The 12,071-nt window shown below is 43.4% G+C and overlaps 1 protein-coding gene across 2 annotated transcripts in view; it reads right to left on the bottom strand.

The window, feature by feature from the left end:
- kcnh1b (potassium voltage-gated channel, subfamily H (eag-related), member 1b) overlaps positions 1-12,071 on the bottom strand; it is a 52,015-nt gene that overhangs the window by 17,477 nt on the left and 22,467 nt on the right. For both annotated transcript variants that reach the window (XM_009296521.5, NM_001278814.1), the window contains 3 exon segments: positions 3,306-3,505; positions 1,434-1,686; positions 506-702 (listed from right to left, as the gene is read on the bottom strand). In XM_009296521.5, coding sequence (XP_009294796.1) covers positions 506-702; positions 1,434-1,686; positions 3,306-3,505 — 650 coding nt within the window.

Here is a 12,071-nt window from a genome sequence, read left to right as displayed (position 1 = left end):
CGGCAGAGCTCGCGCTGTGAGGAGCTCTCTGTAAGGGACTGTCGGAAAAGTGCTTATTTTTTTCGGGGTTTTTTTTCGTTTTTCTCCTCCGCTCTGCACGAGCTCTCCCTGTTACAAGGGCTTAAGTGTGTTTGTGTGTGTGTTTGTTTGTTTGATGCTGTCTATGTTTGTGAATGTGTTTGAATGAGAGACAGTGTGTTGCTGTGTGTCTGTGTGTTTATACAGACAGCATGTTATAGCCTCCCCCTCCTAAAATATAACACTATATATGGAAAACATCGTCAATGCACCGTGATGCACCGAGATATCGAATTGAACCGAATCGATGGCATGATAATCGTAACCGAACCGTGAGACCAGTATAGGTTCACACCTCTAGTGGATGTTGATCAAAAAAGTTAATGTCAAGCCCTGTATATAATAGCGTGCCATCTTCAGATATTAAACATGCCTAAAAATCCCCCAACTCACTTTGGGATGCTTCATCTAGTGTTGAAATACGCACCCTTTTCCTCAGGTTGTAGGTGAGCACCAGATTGCGTGAGAAGTGTCCGGCGAAGGCGGTGTAAAACTCCAGCACCTTCTGTAAAGCGTCCCGCTTGATGATGTGGAGGTCGCAGTAGGTCAGCGCTCGCACGTTTGCACAGGATTGAGCCAAATTCACCTCCTTCCAGAACACATCGCCGAACACATCGCCCTTTCCTGAGAGAAAACACGGAAAAACAGGGGAGGACGTTGAGAAATGAATCCCATTAGGCGTTTTGATACCTTCAGGGTAACAACTGGAGAATAGCTGCACATTTTACATGGATCACAGGACACTATGGGTGCACCTCTAGAGGAAACTGGCTGGATTAGAGAGTGGGGGAACTATGGTGTCAATCTGTATGCAAAAACCTGGAAGCGAGTTAGCATTTTAGCAGTTCCGGATCCCTCATCCCATAGTCATTCCCATTTTGACTGCTAAGTGCTTGTTTATACTTCGCGCGCGGCTCCCAAACGATCACTCTGTGCCACAAACTGAATATTATTTACAACTGTATTACTTGTAACATATGCAGGTTCTGTTCACTAAAGTAGACGCGCGTGGTCAGCAGTTCACGTCACGTGTGATTTCCCGATCGTGAAAACATCATTATATGAAGACAAAAATTGCATTTTTAGGGGAATTATACCTTATAAATACAGTGTGTGTCTCATTCAACATCATTTGGAGGTGTCAATGTCACTGAGCAACGTGTGTGAAACACTGAAAAGACTCGTGCAGCCGCCTTTTCTTCTCTCCTGAACTTGAAAATATGATTGACAGAATCGTACAAATGCTGGATTAAGATCGTCTAGGGGCTCGAATCGAGATCGCGTTTTTTTTTAACGCTTAATTGTGCAGCTCTAAGTAGCAGTAGACCGAAGAGCACTGGTATAATCATACTTACCCAAAATTGCAACAACTTCATCATCCTGGATGACCTCCAAAGACCCCGACACCACAAAGCAGAGGCTGTCCACACTCTCGCCCGCGTGGTATATGAGGTCTCCCGGCGCGCTGTGGATGGTCTGAAACTCCATAGCGAGAGCTCTTAAACAGCCGTCGCTGGCCAGGCGAAACGCAGGGTGCTCTTTGAACACCTTCCTGTTGAGATGAACGCAGATGTCGGCTCGCATGTCTTTGGGGCAGATTTGCAAAACCTGCAAAAGAGCAATGAAGAGGGCATTATGTATATTTATACAACTGCTCTGTCTGGTTCTTGAATCTGATTGGCTGATAGCCGTGAGATATTTCACCCTTCACCTTTGTGCTTTACTCCGCCCACATACAGAGGACGCTCTACAGTTTGACAAATACTCCTGCTGTTAGACAACATAATGTACTTTTGAGGCTAATTTAGTGGAGAATGTAGTTGTTTAGATTGCAACTATGCAGTCTATTTATAAAGATAGTGCCTATATAAAATGTTTACAATTTCTGAAAGAGCTCGTTGGCGGCCATAAGCCTGCCATACTGAGCAGTAGACCAAAGATGGTTGTTGTTTTCATTCACAAGATGGGGACAGAACCACATAATAAGCCCTTAGAGCAGGGGTCACCAATCTCGGTCCTGGAGGGCCGGCGTCTCTGCAGGGTTTAGCTCCAACTTGCCTCAACACACCTGCCTGGATGTTTCAGGAATACCTAGTAAGATCTTGATTAGCTTGTTCAGGTGTGTTTGATTAGGGTTGGAGATCAAATCTGCAGGACATCGGACCTCCAGGAACACGTTTGGTGACCCCTGCCTTAGAAGATTAAAACAGGGTAACTACAGCTGATCAAATCATTCCCTGCTGAAAAATCCAGCCTAGAATGGTTGGCTGGTTTTAGCTGGTCAGCCAGCCTGGTTTTAGAGGGGTTTTGGCTATTTCCAGCCTGGTCCTAGCTGGTCACTAAATGACCAGCTAAAACCAGCTTGACCAGCCTAAACAGGCTGGGAGCCCAGCCAAAACCAGCTATGTCCAGCTTAAACCAGGCTGGTCAAGTTGGTTTTAGCTGGTCATTTTCCAGCCTGACCAGCTAAAACCAGGCTGGAAGTGGCTGGAAACCAGCCTGGAAATGGCCAAAACCTTTCTAAAACCAGGCTGGTAGACTAGCTTAAACCAGCCAACCATCCTAGGCTGGTTTAAGCTGGATTTTTCAGCAGGGTTATTAAGGTGAACGACCTCTACAGCTTTACTGTAGACATTTATTCGAGCGAGAATGACGTAGACTGAAACTCTCTGTCGTACACCATGCCCATCCAAAAGGGTAGCCTTGATCGTGGAAACGCAAGCCTGATAAAGGTGACCCGTACCGTACCGTACTGTACCAGTCAGTGGAAACGAGCCTCTAGTCATTGTATAACAGTGATTTGTTTGGTAGACACACAAATATTGCTTAAGGGGGCTACTATTATTGACCTTAAAATGTCTTAAAACTATTAAAAATTGCTTTCATTCTAGCCAAAATAAAACAAAAAGACTATCTCCAGAAGAACAACTATTAGAGGAGATACTGAAATATTGAAATATCCGAAGAAGAAAATAAAAGTTCACAGGAGGGTGAATAATCCGGACTTCAAGTGTGAGCATCTAGCTTAAACTACAACTCGGCGACTGTCCGAGCCTATCAAGAATAATTCATGAGATTCTGAGAAGCGGTTGAAAGCCTTACGTAACACAGGCAGACTGTGATCTTAAACATTAGAGGGACATCATTCACAAGCGCTACGGATGTTATGGCAAAAGACAGAACAAATGGCCTTAAGAAATGAAGATGAAGATCTCTTACAACGATACCTTATCAGTGTCGATTCCTCTGGACATGGACCACGTGGAGACGATATAATCCATGACCCGCTCGCTGAGGCCTTTGGGAACCTGGTAGAGCTTCAGGAAATCTCTCACGCTGTTTAACATCTCGTGGTAGCGGTTGGTGTTGGCGTACATTTGCTGGAAGATGTTGGTTACGTTACCAAAGATGGTGGCATAAAGGAGAGCTGAAAGAAAAACACACACACTGGGTTACAGTATTGAAAACAAGGACAAATTAAGCAATGTGATTTGGTGACTGTTTATTTTAATGTTCTCTAATAGACTTTATAAATATATTTGCAGTACACGTAGCATTAAGATGTTCACAAGTGGATAATGATAAGTACGGGTGTAAACAGAAGCTAAACCGATTTAAGATTGTCCATTTTCATCCACCTTTACACGTTGATTACTGCTTCATCTGATTACCTTTAACCCTATTAAATTTGTATTCCATCAGCCACAGACTTGGGCTGCATCCGAAATCGCCCCCTATACTCTTTAATAGTGCACATCTAGTGCTATTAAAGTGCATTGATTCCTTTATTATCCCATATTAACATCTAATCCTGCATACATTTGTGGTCAATTACTAGCTTTAGTAGCCGAGAGCTACACTGGTGGGCAGGGCCGGAGCGTCCATAGAGACGACCTAGGCGACCACCTCGGGCGGCAGAATAGAGAGGGCGGCGTCCGCGACACCTCCCTCACCCCCGCCGCTTCAGTTATATCTGCGCCAAGGGCGGCAGAATAGAGAGGGCGGCGTCCGCGACACCTCCCTCAAACACCCGCGTCCTCAGTTATGTCCGCGACACCTCCCTCAAACACCCGCGTCCTCAGTTATGTCCGCGACACCTCCCTCAAACACCCGCGTCTTCAGTTATGTCAGCAACACCTCCCTCACTCCCCGCGTCCTCAGTTATATCTGCGCTAAGGGCAGCAGAATAGAGAAGGGGGCGTCCACGCCACCTCCCTCATCCCCCGCCGCTTCAGTTATATCTGCGCCAAGGGCAGCAGAATAGAGAAGGGGGCGTCCGCGACACCTCCCTTACCCCCCGCGTCCTCAGTTTTGTCCGCGACACCTCCCTCAGCCCCCGCCGCCTTAGTTATATCTGTGCCATGGGCAGCAGAATAGAGAGGGCGGCGTCCGCGCCACCTCCCTCATCACCCGTGTCCTCAGTTATGTCCGCGACACCCCCCTCAACACCCGCGTCCTCAGTTATGTCCGCGACACCTACCTCAGCCCCCGTGTCCTCAGTTATGTCAGCGACAACCCCCCCACCCCACCCCCGTGTCCTCAGTTATGTCAACCATCCCCCCCCAGCTCTTCAATTTGATAACCGGTCATTTCCGTTTTAACTTTCTGGTTGAGGGCGGCATGATCGTCCTTTGCCTAGAGCGGCAGTTCAGCTTGCTCCGGCCCTGCTGGTGGGCACTCTTCCCATTCTCTAGTCTACCACAGCATGTGGACTTCAGTTCCCACAAGCCACTGCATTGATTACCGCTCCACTTGATTCCCATTAACCCAATTAAAGCTGCATTCTACAGATATCCCTGCTGAAAAATCCAGCTTAAACCAGCTTGGCTGGTTTTAGCTGGTTGACCAGCCTGATTTTAGAGGGGTTTTGGCCACTTCCAGGCTGGTTTCCAGCCATTTCCAGCCTGGTCTTAGCTGGTCAGGCTGGAAAATTACCAGCCAAATCCAGCTAAAACCAGCTTGACCAGCCTGGTTTAAGCTGGATATAGCTGGTTTAAGCTGGACTCCCAGCTTGGCTAGGCTGGTCAAGCTGGTTTTAGCTGGTCATCTCCCAGCCTGACCAGCTAAGACCAGGCTGGAAATGACTGGAAACCAGCCTGGAAGTGGCCAAAACCCCTCTAAAACCGGCCTGGTCGACCAGCTAAAACCAGCCAACCAGCCTAGGCTGGTTTAAGCTGGATTTTTCAGCAGGGATGGCTACTGAGAAGGATTGTTTCTTTACGTGCAATACTGCAATTTGTCACCTATGGTCACGCGCTGTAAAGGCCGCCTTTTCAATTCAATTCAATTCAATTGACCTTTATTTCTATAATGTAGATTGTGTCAAAGCTTCACAAAGCAGATCATAGTGAATGTAAACAGTGTAGTTCAGTTTTCAGAGTTTCAGTTCAGTTCAGTTTAGCTCAGTTCAGTGTGGTTTAATAATCACTAGAGTCCAAACACTGAAGAGCAAATCCATCGATGCGCAGCTCTACAGATCCCGAACCATGCAAGCCGGTGGCGACAGCGCAGAGGAAAAAACTTGGCGAAAGTGAAGAATTAAAAAACCTCGAGAGGTGTCGCAGACGCCGCCCTCTCTATTCTGCTTGTGCAGTTTGACAAATATTCCGGCAGTTAGACAACATCAGGTACTTTTGAGGCTAATTTAGTGGAGAATGTAGTTGTTTAGATTGCAACTATGCAGTTTATTTATAAAGATAGTGCCTATATTAAAATGTTCTTAAAAGAAGTTATATATTAATATGTTTAAAAGAATTAAAAAACCTTGAGAGATGTTGCAGACGCCGCCCTCTCTATTCTGCTGCCCTAGGCGACCGCCTAGTTCGCCTCTATGGACGCGCCGGCCCTGAGCGTGTATGCTCTGTGACTACTTCTACATTGTTGATTAGATGCTGGGCATTTCACTCTGTCTCGCGCTGAAGGCGGTCAGTGTTGACCAATCGCAGCAGGCTGTCATCGGTCTAATCAGTGCAGATTAGCTTCGCGCTAAGAAGGGGTTTGGGAACAAATGAACAATCGCTGAACGATTCATATGGGAGTCACTGGGATAATTATGTAAAGATAAATGCAGATTATTCACCTTATTCTCTGCAGACAGGCGGGCGCTGCCATTTGAATCTTTTTGGCACGAGACTTCCGGTGTCATTCACTTCCATTCATTTTTAGACGTTAAAAACTGCTCGTTTCGCTGTTTGATGTTGCAAACTGATATTTCCTTGTTATATTATTCTACTTGGTCTATATAGTCATGCAAACATTTGTTTGTAGAGCAAGTAGTTTGACTGTTTTTTGCCGTTTGTTATTTCTCCCGTAGGCGACTGAAACGAAAGTTCTAAAACAATCGCGAAAACAGGCGCACTTCCGCATTTTAGAATAAGGTCAATAAGACCATGACAGTGTTTTTTGACCTTGCATGCATATTGGACTGTTGTTGGAGACCCTTACAACCAAAATATGACCCTATTTCATGTATAAAGGACACAAAATCAAGGCATGTAGTGTGAACAGCACAGCGATCTGCCGATGTTGAAGATCCTGTAGCATGCACTGGGCTTCAGTTTCTCATTGACTGGAAATGCTGTTTTATTCAGAGGCGTTTTATGCAGTATTCCAGTTGTGTGCAGACCAATTCTCTTTCTGCACAATGAATACTGCTTTTTAAGGGTGTTTTTCCCACAACTGGTACAATCTTAATGACCATGACATGCTGCTCTTGAATATTGTCACCGCAGCCAAACGCCTCCCGTCTCGCTCCATCAGCAATACGACTAAATTACAGCCCTGCTTTATTGGATCAGTTACATTTCAGGCAATTGCCTCCCCAGTCAGCGCTTTTGCAGCGGCCGTCACCCTCTGTCGCCTTCAGAAACCTCCTGCGCTCTAGAGGTGATATAAATCAATCCTGGCTCTGCATGTGCAGAATGTCAAACACGATATGGATCAGTTTAAGTGAAATATCCCGGTGGGTTTGTCCATATTTGATCCAAATATGGGTTAACCAAGACAGTGTGTGTTCTGGAGTGCATGCATGCTAATGAATAAGCAATGTGAAACACAGCGGAATGAACCACCAACTTATCCAACACATTTTTACGCAGCGGATGCCCTTTCAGCCGCAACCCATCTCTGGGAAACATCCACAAACACTTATTCACACACACACTCATACACTATGGACAATTTAGCCTACCCAATTCACCTGTACCGCATGTCTTTGGACTGTGGGGGAAACCAGAGCACCCGGAGGAAACCCACGCGAAGGCAGGGAGAACATGCAAACTCCACAAAGAAACGCCAACTGAGCCGAGGATCGAACCAGCGACCCAGCGACCTCTGGTAAGCGTATGCCAAGTCAAAATAAACTCGTGCAAGCCTCTTTAAGGAGATGCTTAGTGTCATCACAGAGCTGTAATGCTTTAACAGCCTCCACAGAGACCTAAGGATGATGCTGACAGGCAGTTCAGCGCTCCGTTATTAATGACGCAAACACATCAGACAATCTTCGCTTTGCATTTTGTTACATCATTGGTACTGTGCTGTAAAACAGCCACAGGCCGTGTGTGATTCAGTGTTTGTCATAAGCAATCGCAGCTACAGCGTGTGACGAGTGACATTTTGGTGGTCGTTTGGTATTTTTTGTGACATTGCAGACACTAGACTTGCTCCACAGCTGTCTCTTAAAACCCTTAAAGAGGCGACCAACCTAAAGGAGCTGTTGACATGGAATTGAACCAGATCTTTGGTAAAAACCCAAATAATACAAACGTAAAAATAAAATAAAACAAAACAAATCTGAACAAGGAGTTCATATATCAAATACAGGCTTTATCTTGCATTTCCTATTGGATTCAGATCAGGTGATTGGCTTGGCCATTCTACAGCTTGATTTTCTTTCTATGAAAGCATCTGAGAGTCTCCTCTGCTGTGTTTTGGCTCATTGTCTTGCTGAAATGGGTTCATCTTCATCCTCCTGCTGATGTAGATGTTGGACTGAAGCAGCTGATGTTCATTTACACTGAGGAAGGGCAGAGCGTTGCTGAAGAACTACTGAGAGATTTCAGCTGCTGTCTGGGCTTTCCATGTCTTTCCACACCTTCCTCTCTTGATGTGTTCAATAATTTTCCCTTTGTCATTTTATTTTATTACACAGAACTTTATTTGTAAACTCATTAGATTTGCTTTCTTTGCATATGTGGATTTATTTGGTTCTTACCAACATCCGGTAAAAATTTCAAGTCAATAAAACATTTAGAAGTAGTTTTCTCACAAGAATGGTGATGTGTTCAATACTCATTTCCCCCACTGTATATGGTTACTTCATTGAAACTGATTACATTACAGTGTAAGTCATAATGTCGTATAATAACCCTTAGTATCTCTCCTGTTCTGGGTTGAGCATTTCACTGAATGTCCTATAAAGGGTTAACAATCAAACATGTTCATAATAGACAGGATTGTTTTCAGAGTGGACTATTTTGCTACTAAAAGTCACATCTTTTACTTGCTCTCAAAGTGTTTAAGCAAATCAAACACTTTAATAACATCCCACCCACTCTCAGTGGACCACCGCTAATGAAGTAATCATCACTTTATTGCTTTCTGTGTCTGCACTGAAGGCTAACAAGCTGCTAATGAGCCTCCAGGGTGAGAAGAAACTAGGAAAATAAGTAGCTTATGTTGTGTGAATGTATGCTTGTAGAGACTGTAGAAAAACTAGACTGTAAAAAAAAAAGTACTGCTTAGTTGAATCAAAAGGCCCTATCATACATGTGTTTGATGCGATTTGTTGCTATTTTCAGACCAGCGCAACTGTAATGTTTATGTTATGCACCACGTTGTTTAAAACCAGTTAAACTCTGCTGTTATTTGGGGATTTCCGCCTGGATTTTGCCTTACCCAAATTTAAAAGCTTCCCAAATCCACATGCAGAGGTGTAAATGCAAAAATTTGCTATCATTTTAAAGAAAACCCTTTGAGTTTTCATAAAACACATTGAAAGTGTTTAAAATATCTGTATATGTTGTCTGTGTTATAATAAACACCTAAAAAAGAGGCACTTTTTGTATTTTTTGTTAATAAACTCAAATTTGAAAGTGTACCTTTTAGGTTGTGTGTGCTCTAGTGTGCTGTAATTAATGTTGCTGGTTCCTGCACATGTCTGTAATCATAGGACAAAAGAGAAATGTCTCCACCATAATCTATGCAGAAGTTATTGTGTTCCAGCTGATGAGAGGTGCTGTACAAGCCACAGGGAGCGATCATTGTGTTCATATTTCACTATTCTTTTGCTTGATCAAACATAATTCACTGTGTTTGGAGCACGTCAGACATATAAAAGGATTACTTATGCACATCAGCTCAAAAACAGAGGAGAATGGCCCTGGAGCGCACAGCATAAGGTAAGAGATGAGCTGTCTGTGTTATCTGGGGCTGCTTATTGATCATAAATGTATTGTTTTCACTTCTGCGCCATGGAAACACCGAGATTCATTCGGCAACTGTTTGATATGTGAATATAACTCAGTAAAAAGAACGCTAGAACCGTATGAGCACCGGCAAGAGCTTTCATTTGAGCTATAACTTGTTCATGTGTCATATAAGAACCATATGAAAATGACCCAATGCTCTATACCCAGCTCGGGTATTCAAAATACTGTGTTATTTAAGTGTAAATAACTTTTGTACAGTAAGATAAAAACCAAAGTGATGCAGATATGTGCATAAAATATAGATTCTACACTTTCAAACGGAGACCATTTAAGGGGGTCTGGTGCAATGCGAGCCCTTTTAATCTTAAAGCGAATGTCAATGACGTCAAGGACCCGGTACTGGGTCTGCAGAGTTTAACTGGTTAAATAACAAATCCATTTGCGGCACTTTGTGGACTCGTGGTCTATAAGAGAGGTGTGTTAAGGTGCATTGTTGGTGCGTATCGATTTTAAGCAACTGAAATAGACGAACAGCGCCACTGACCAACTAAAAGCTGCTTTAAAGTCCAGCAGAGCGCGATAGTTATGTGCCTATGCAGGTCCAAACACTTACCAGTGCTGAATACACACAAGATGTATTCATGCAAACATGCAAACTCCACACAGAAACGGCAACTGAGCCGAGGATCGAACCTGCGATCTTCTTGCTGTGAGGCAAAAGCACTACCTACTGCGCCACTGCGTCGCCCTACTGTCATCATGACAAAGATCAATTGGGAGGATTTACAAGGGGGATTATAATTCAGGAGGGCTAATAAGGACTGATAGTTATTCCCCTGTCCTCTTCAGATTCTCATGACTGTAATGCTAAAGTGCTCTACGTGAAGTGTAATGTCTTTTTCTGCTGTGTGTGTGTGTGTGTGTGTGATTGCTGTCCCGCTGACTGACAGTGCGCTGCTGTTTCCTGCACATCAGCAGGATCTGGCTGTGATCTTCTGTCTTTCTGTCAGTCTCTCCACACTTTTCTGACACTCCACATTACTGCCACCCCACAGCAGCGCTAACACCCTGAACGAGACAACCCTGCAGGGACCAGCCCCACCCAATTTAACTGAAAACAAACAGGAAGTGCATTTCCTTAAATTATTGAAATTACAAGGGCAAACTGTTTGTTTGTTCTTAATGACATGCACAGATGAATTGTTCACCGCCAAACTAGCGATGTGAGCTAACAAAATCAACATGGTCAGTTTTGACCTTATGTGTACTTTAAATCAAGGGAAGCATCTTTAAATTTGCCAGTACAGAAAAGTAGGGCCTTCCCGAACCCGTGCACGGATGTAATTCATCATAGTGCTCTGCGGGACAGACTGTAATCTAGATCACCACAGGGCTCTATATAGCAGTGATGAAATATATATATATATATATATATATATATATATATATATATACAGATGAAGTCAGAATTATTCGCCCCCTTTTGATTTGATTTTTTTAAATATTTCCCAAATTATTTTTAACAGAGCGAGGAAATGTTCACAGTGTGTCTGATAATATTTTTTCTTCTGGAGAAAGTTTTATTTGTTTTATTTCAGCTAGAATGAAAGCAGTTTTTAATTTTTTAAAAAGCATTTTTGGGACAATATTATTCGCCCCTTTATGCTATTTTTTTTTTCAATAATCTACAGAACAAACCATCGTTATACAATGACTTGCCTAATTACCCTAACCTGCCTAGTTACCTTAATTACCCTAGTAAAGCCTTTAAATGTCACTTTAAGCTGTATAGACCAATTACCATGTTTGTGAACATTCAGGATGCGTGCGCAGGGAGGTGGCAGAAAAAAACCGGGAGCGCCAGCATTTACAGCGAGGGGATGACATCAGATGCGGTGCAGACTTTGTTGTTGTCTTATAAATAAGATATATTACTTACACATTATATATATTATTTACATAATGCTTTCAGCATATTATAACAGCTCGTCGCCTAGTGACAAGCACAGTGATTCAGCAAAATGAACGTTAAAGTGAGCGGCGTTCGTCTGACAGGTCCATTTGCGATAGCATCCACCCAATGGATATTGGAAAAGACGAATTGTCCAAGCATCCAGCCCGAAATATACAATCTCAATGAAGCTCCAAGTGATTTTACAAGAGACAAGTTAAAGGTCTACAAGTTTTTGGATGCCAACAATGATATTCTGTGTGGTCATGTGCAAGAAATAACGCTCAGTGATGACCAGATTCAACCAGATTCATGTAGAGCTAAACACCGAGATTCTGCCTAGCCAAAGACAAGGAAAGAAGACGGAGTTAATGTTATTCAAGGCCTGGGTAATTAATCACCAACACAAGTTTCAAGTCACACTTGCAGGTTATTTCAGACCGAATATTCAAAGTGCCGTGGTAAACAATATAGGGAGTTTGTCACAAGTTGTCACTGAATGAATGTGTGAATATAAAACCAACTTTACCTTAATAAACATAACTTTCACGTTTCATTCTAAGCATTCAGTGTCCGCAGTTTAATTCACCATGTGTAACTGTTTTCGCTGAAAT

The sequence above is a fragment of the Danio rerio genome, chromosome 22 (genome assembly GCF_049306965.1).
Source record: "Danio rerio strain Tuebingen ecotype United States chromosome 22, GRCz12tu, whole genome shotgun sequence".
Classification (NCBI taxonomy): domain Eukaryota; kingdom Metazoa; phylum Chordata; class Actinopteri; order Cypriniformes; family Danionidae; genus Danio; species Danio rerio.
The sequence above is the reverse complement of the archived record's forward strand: the minus strand, read 5'-3'. Positions and strand labels throughout refer to the sequence as shown.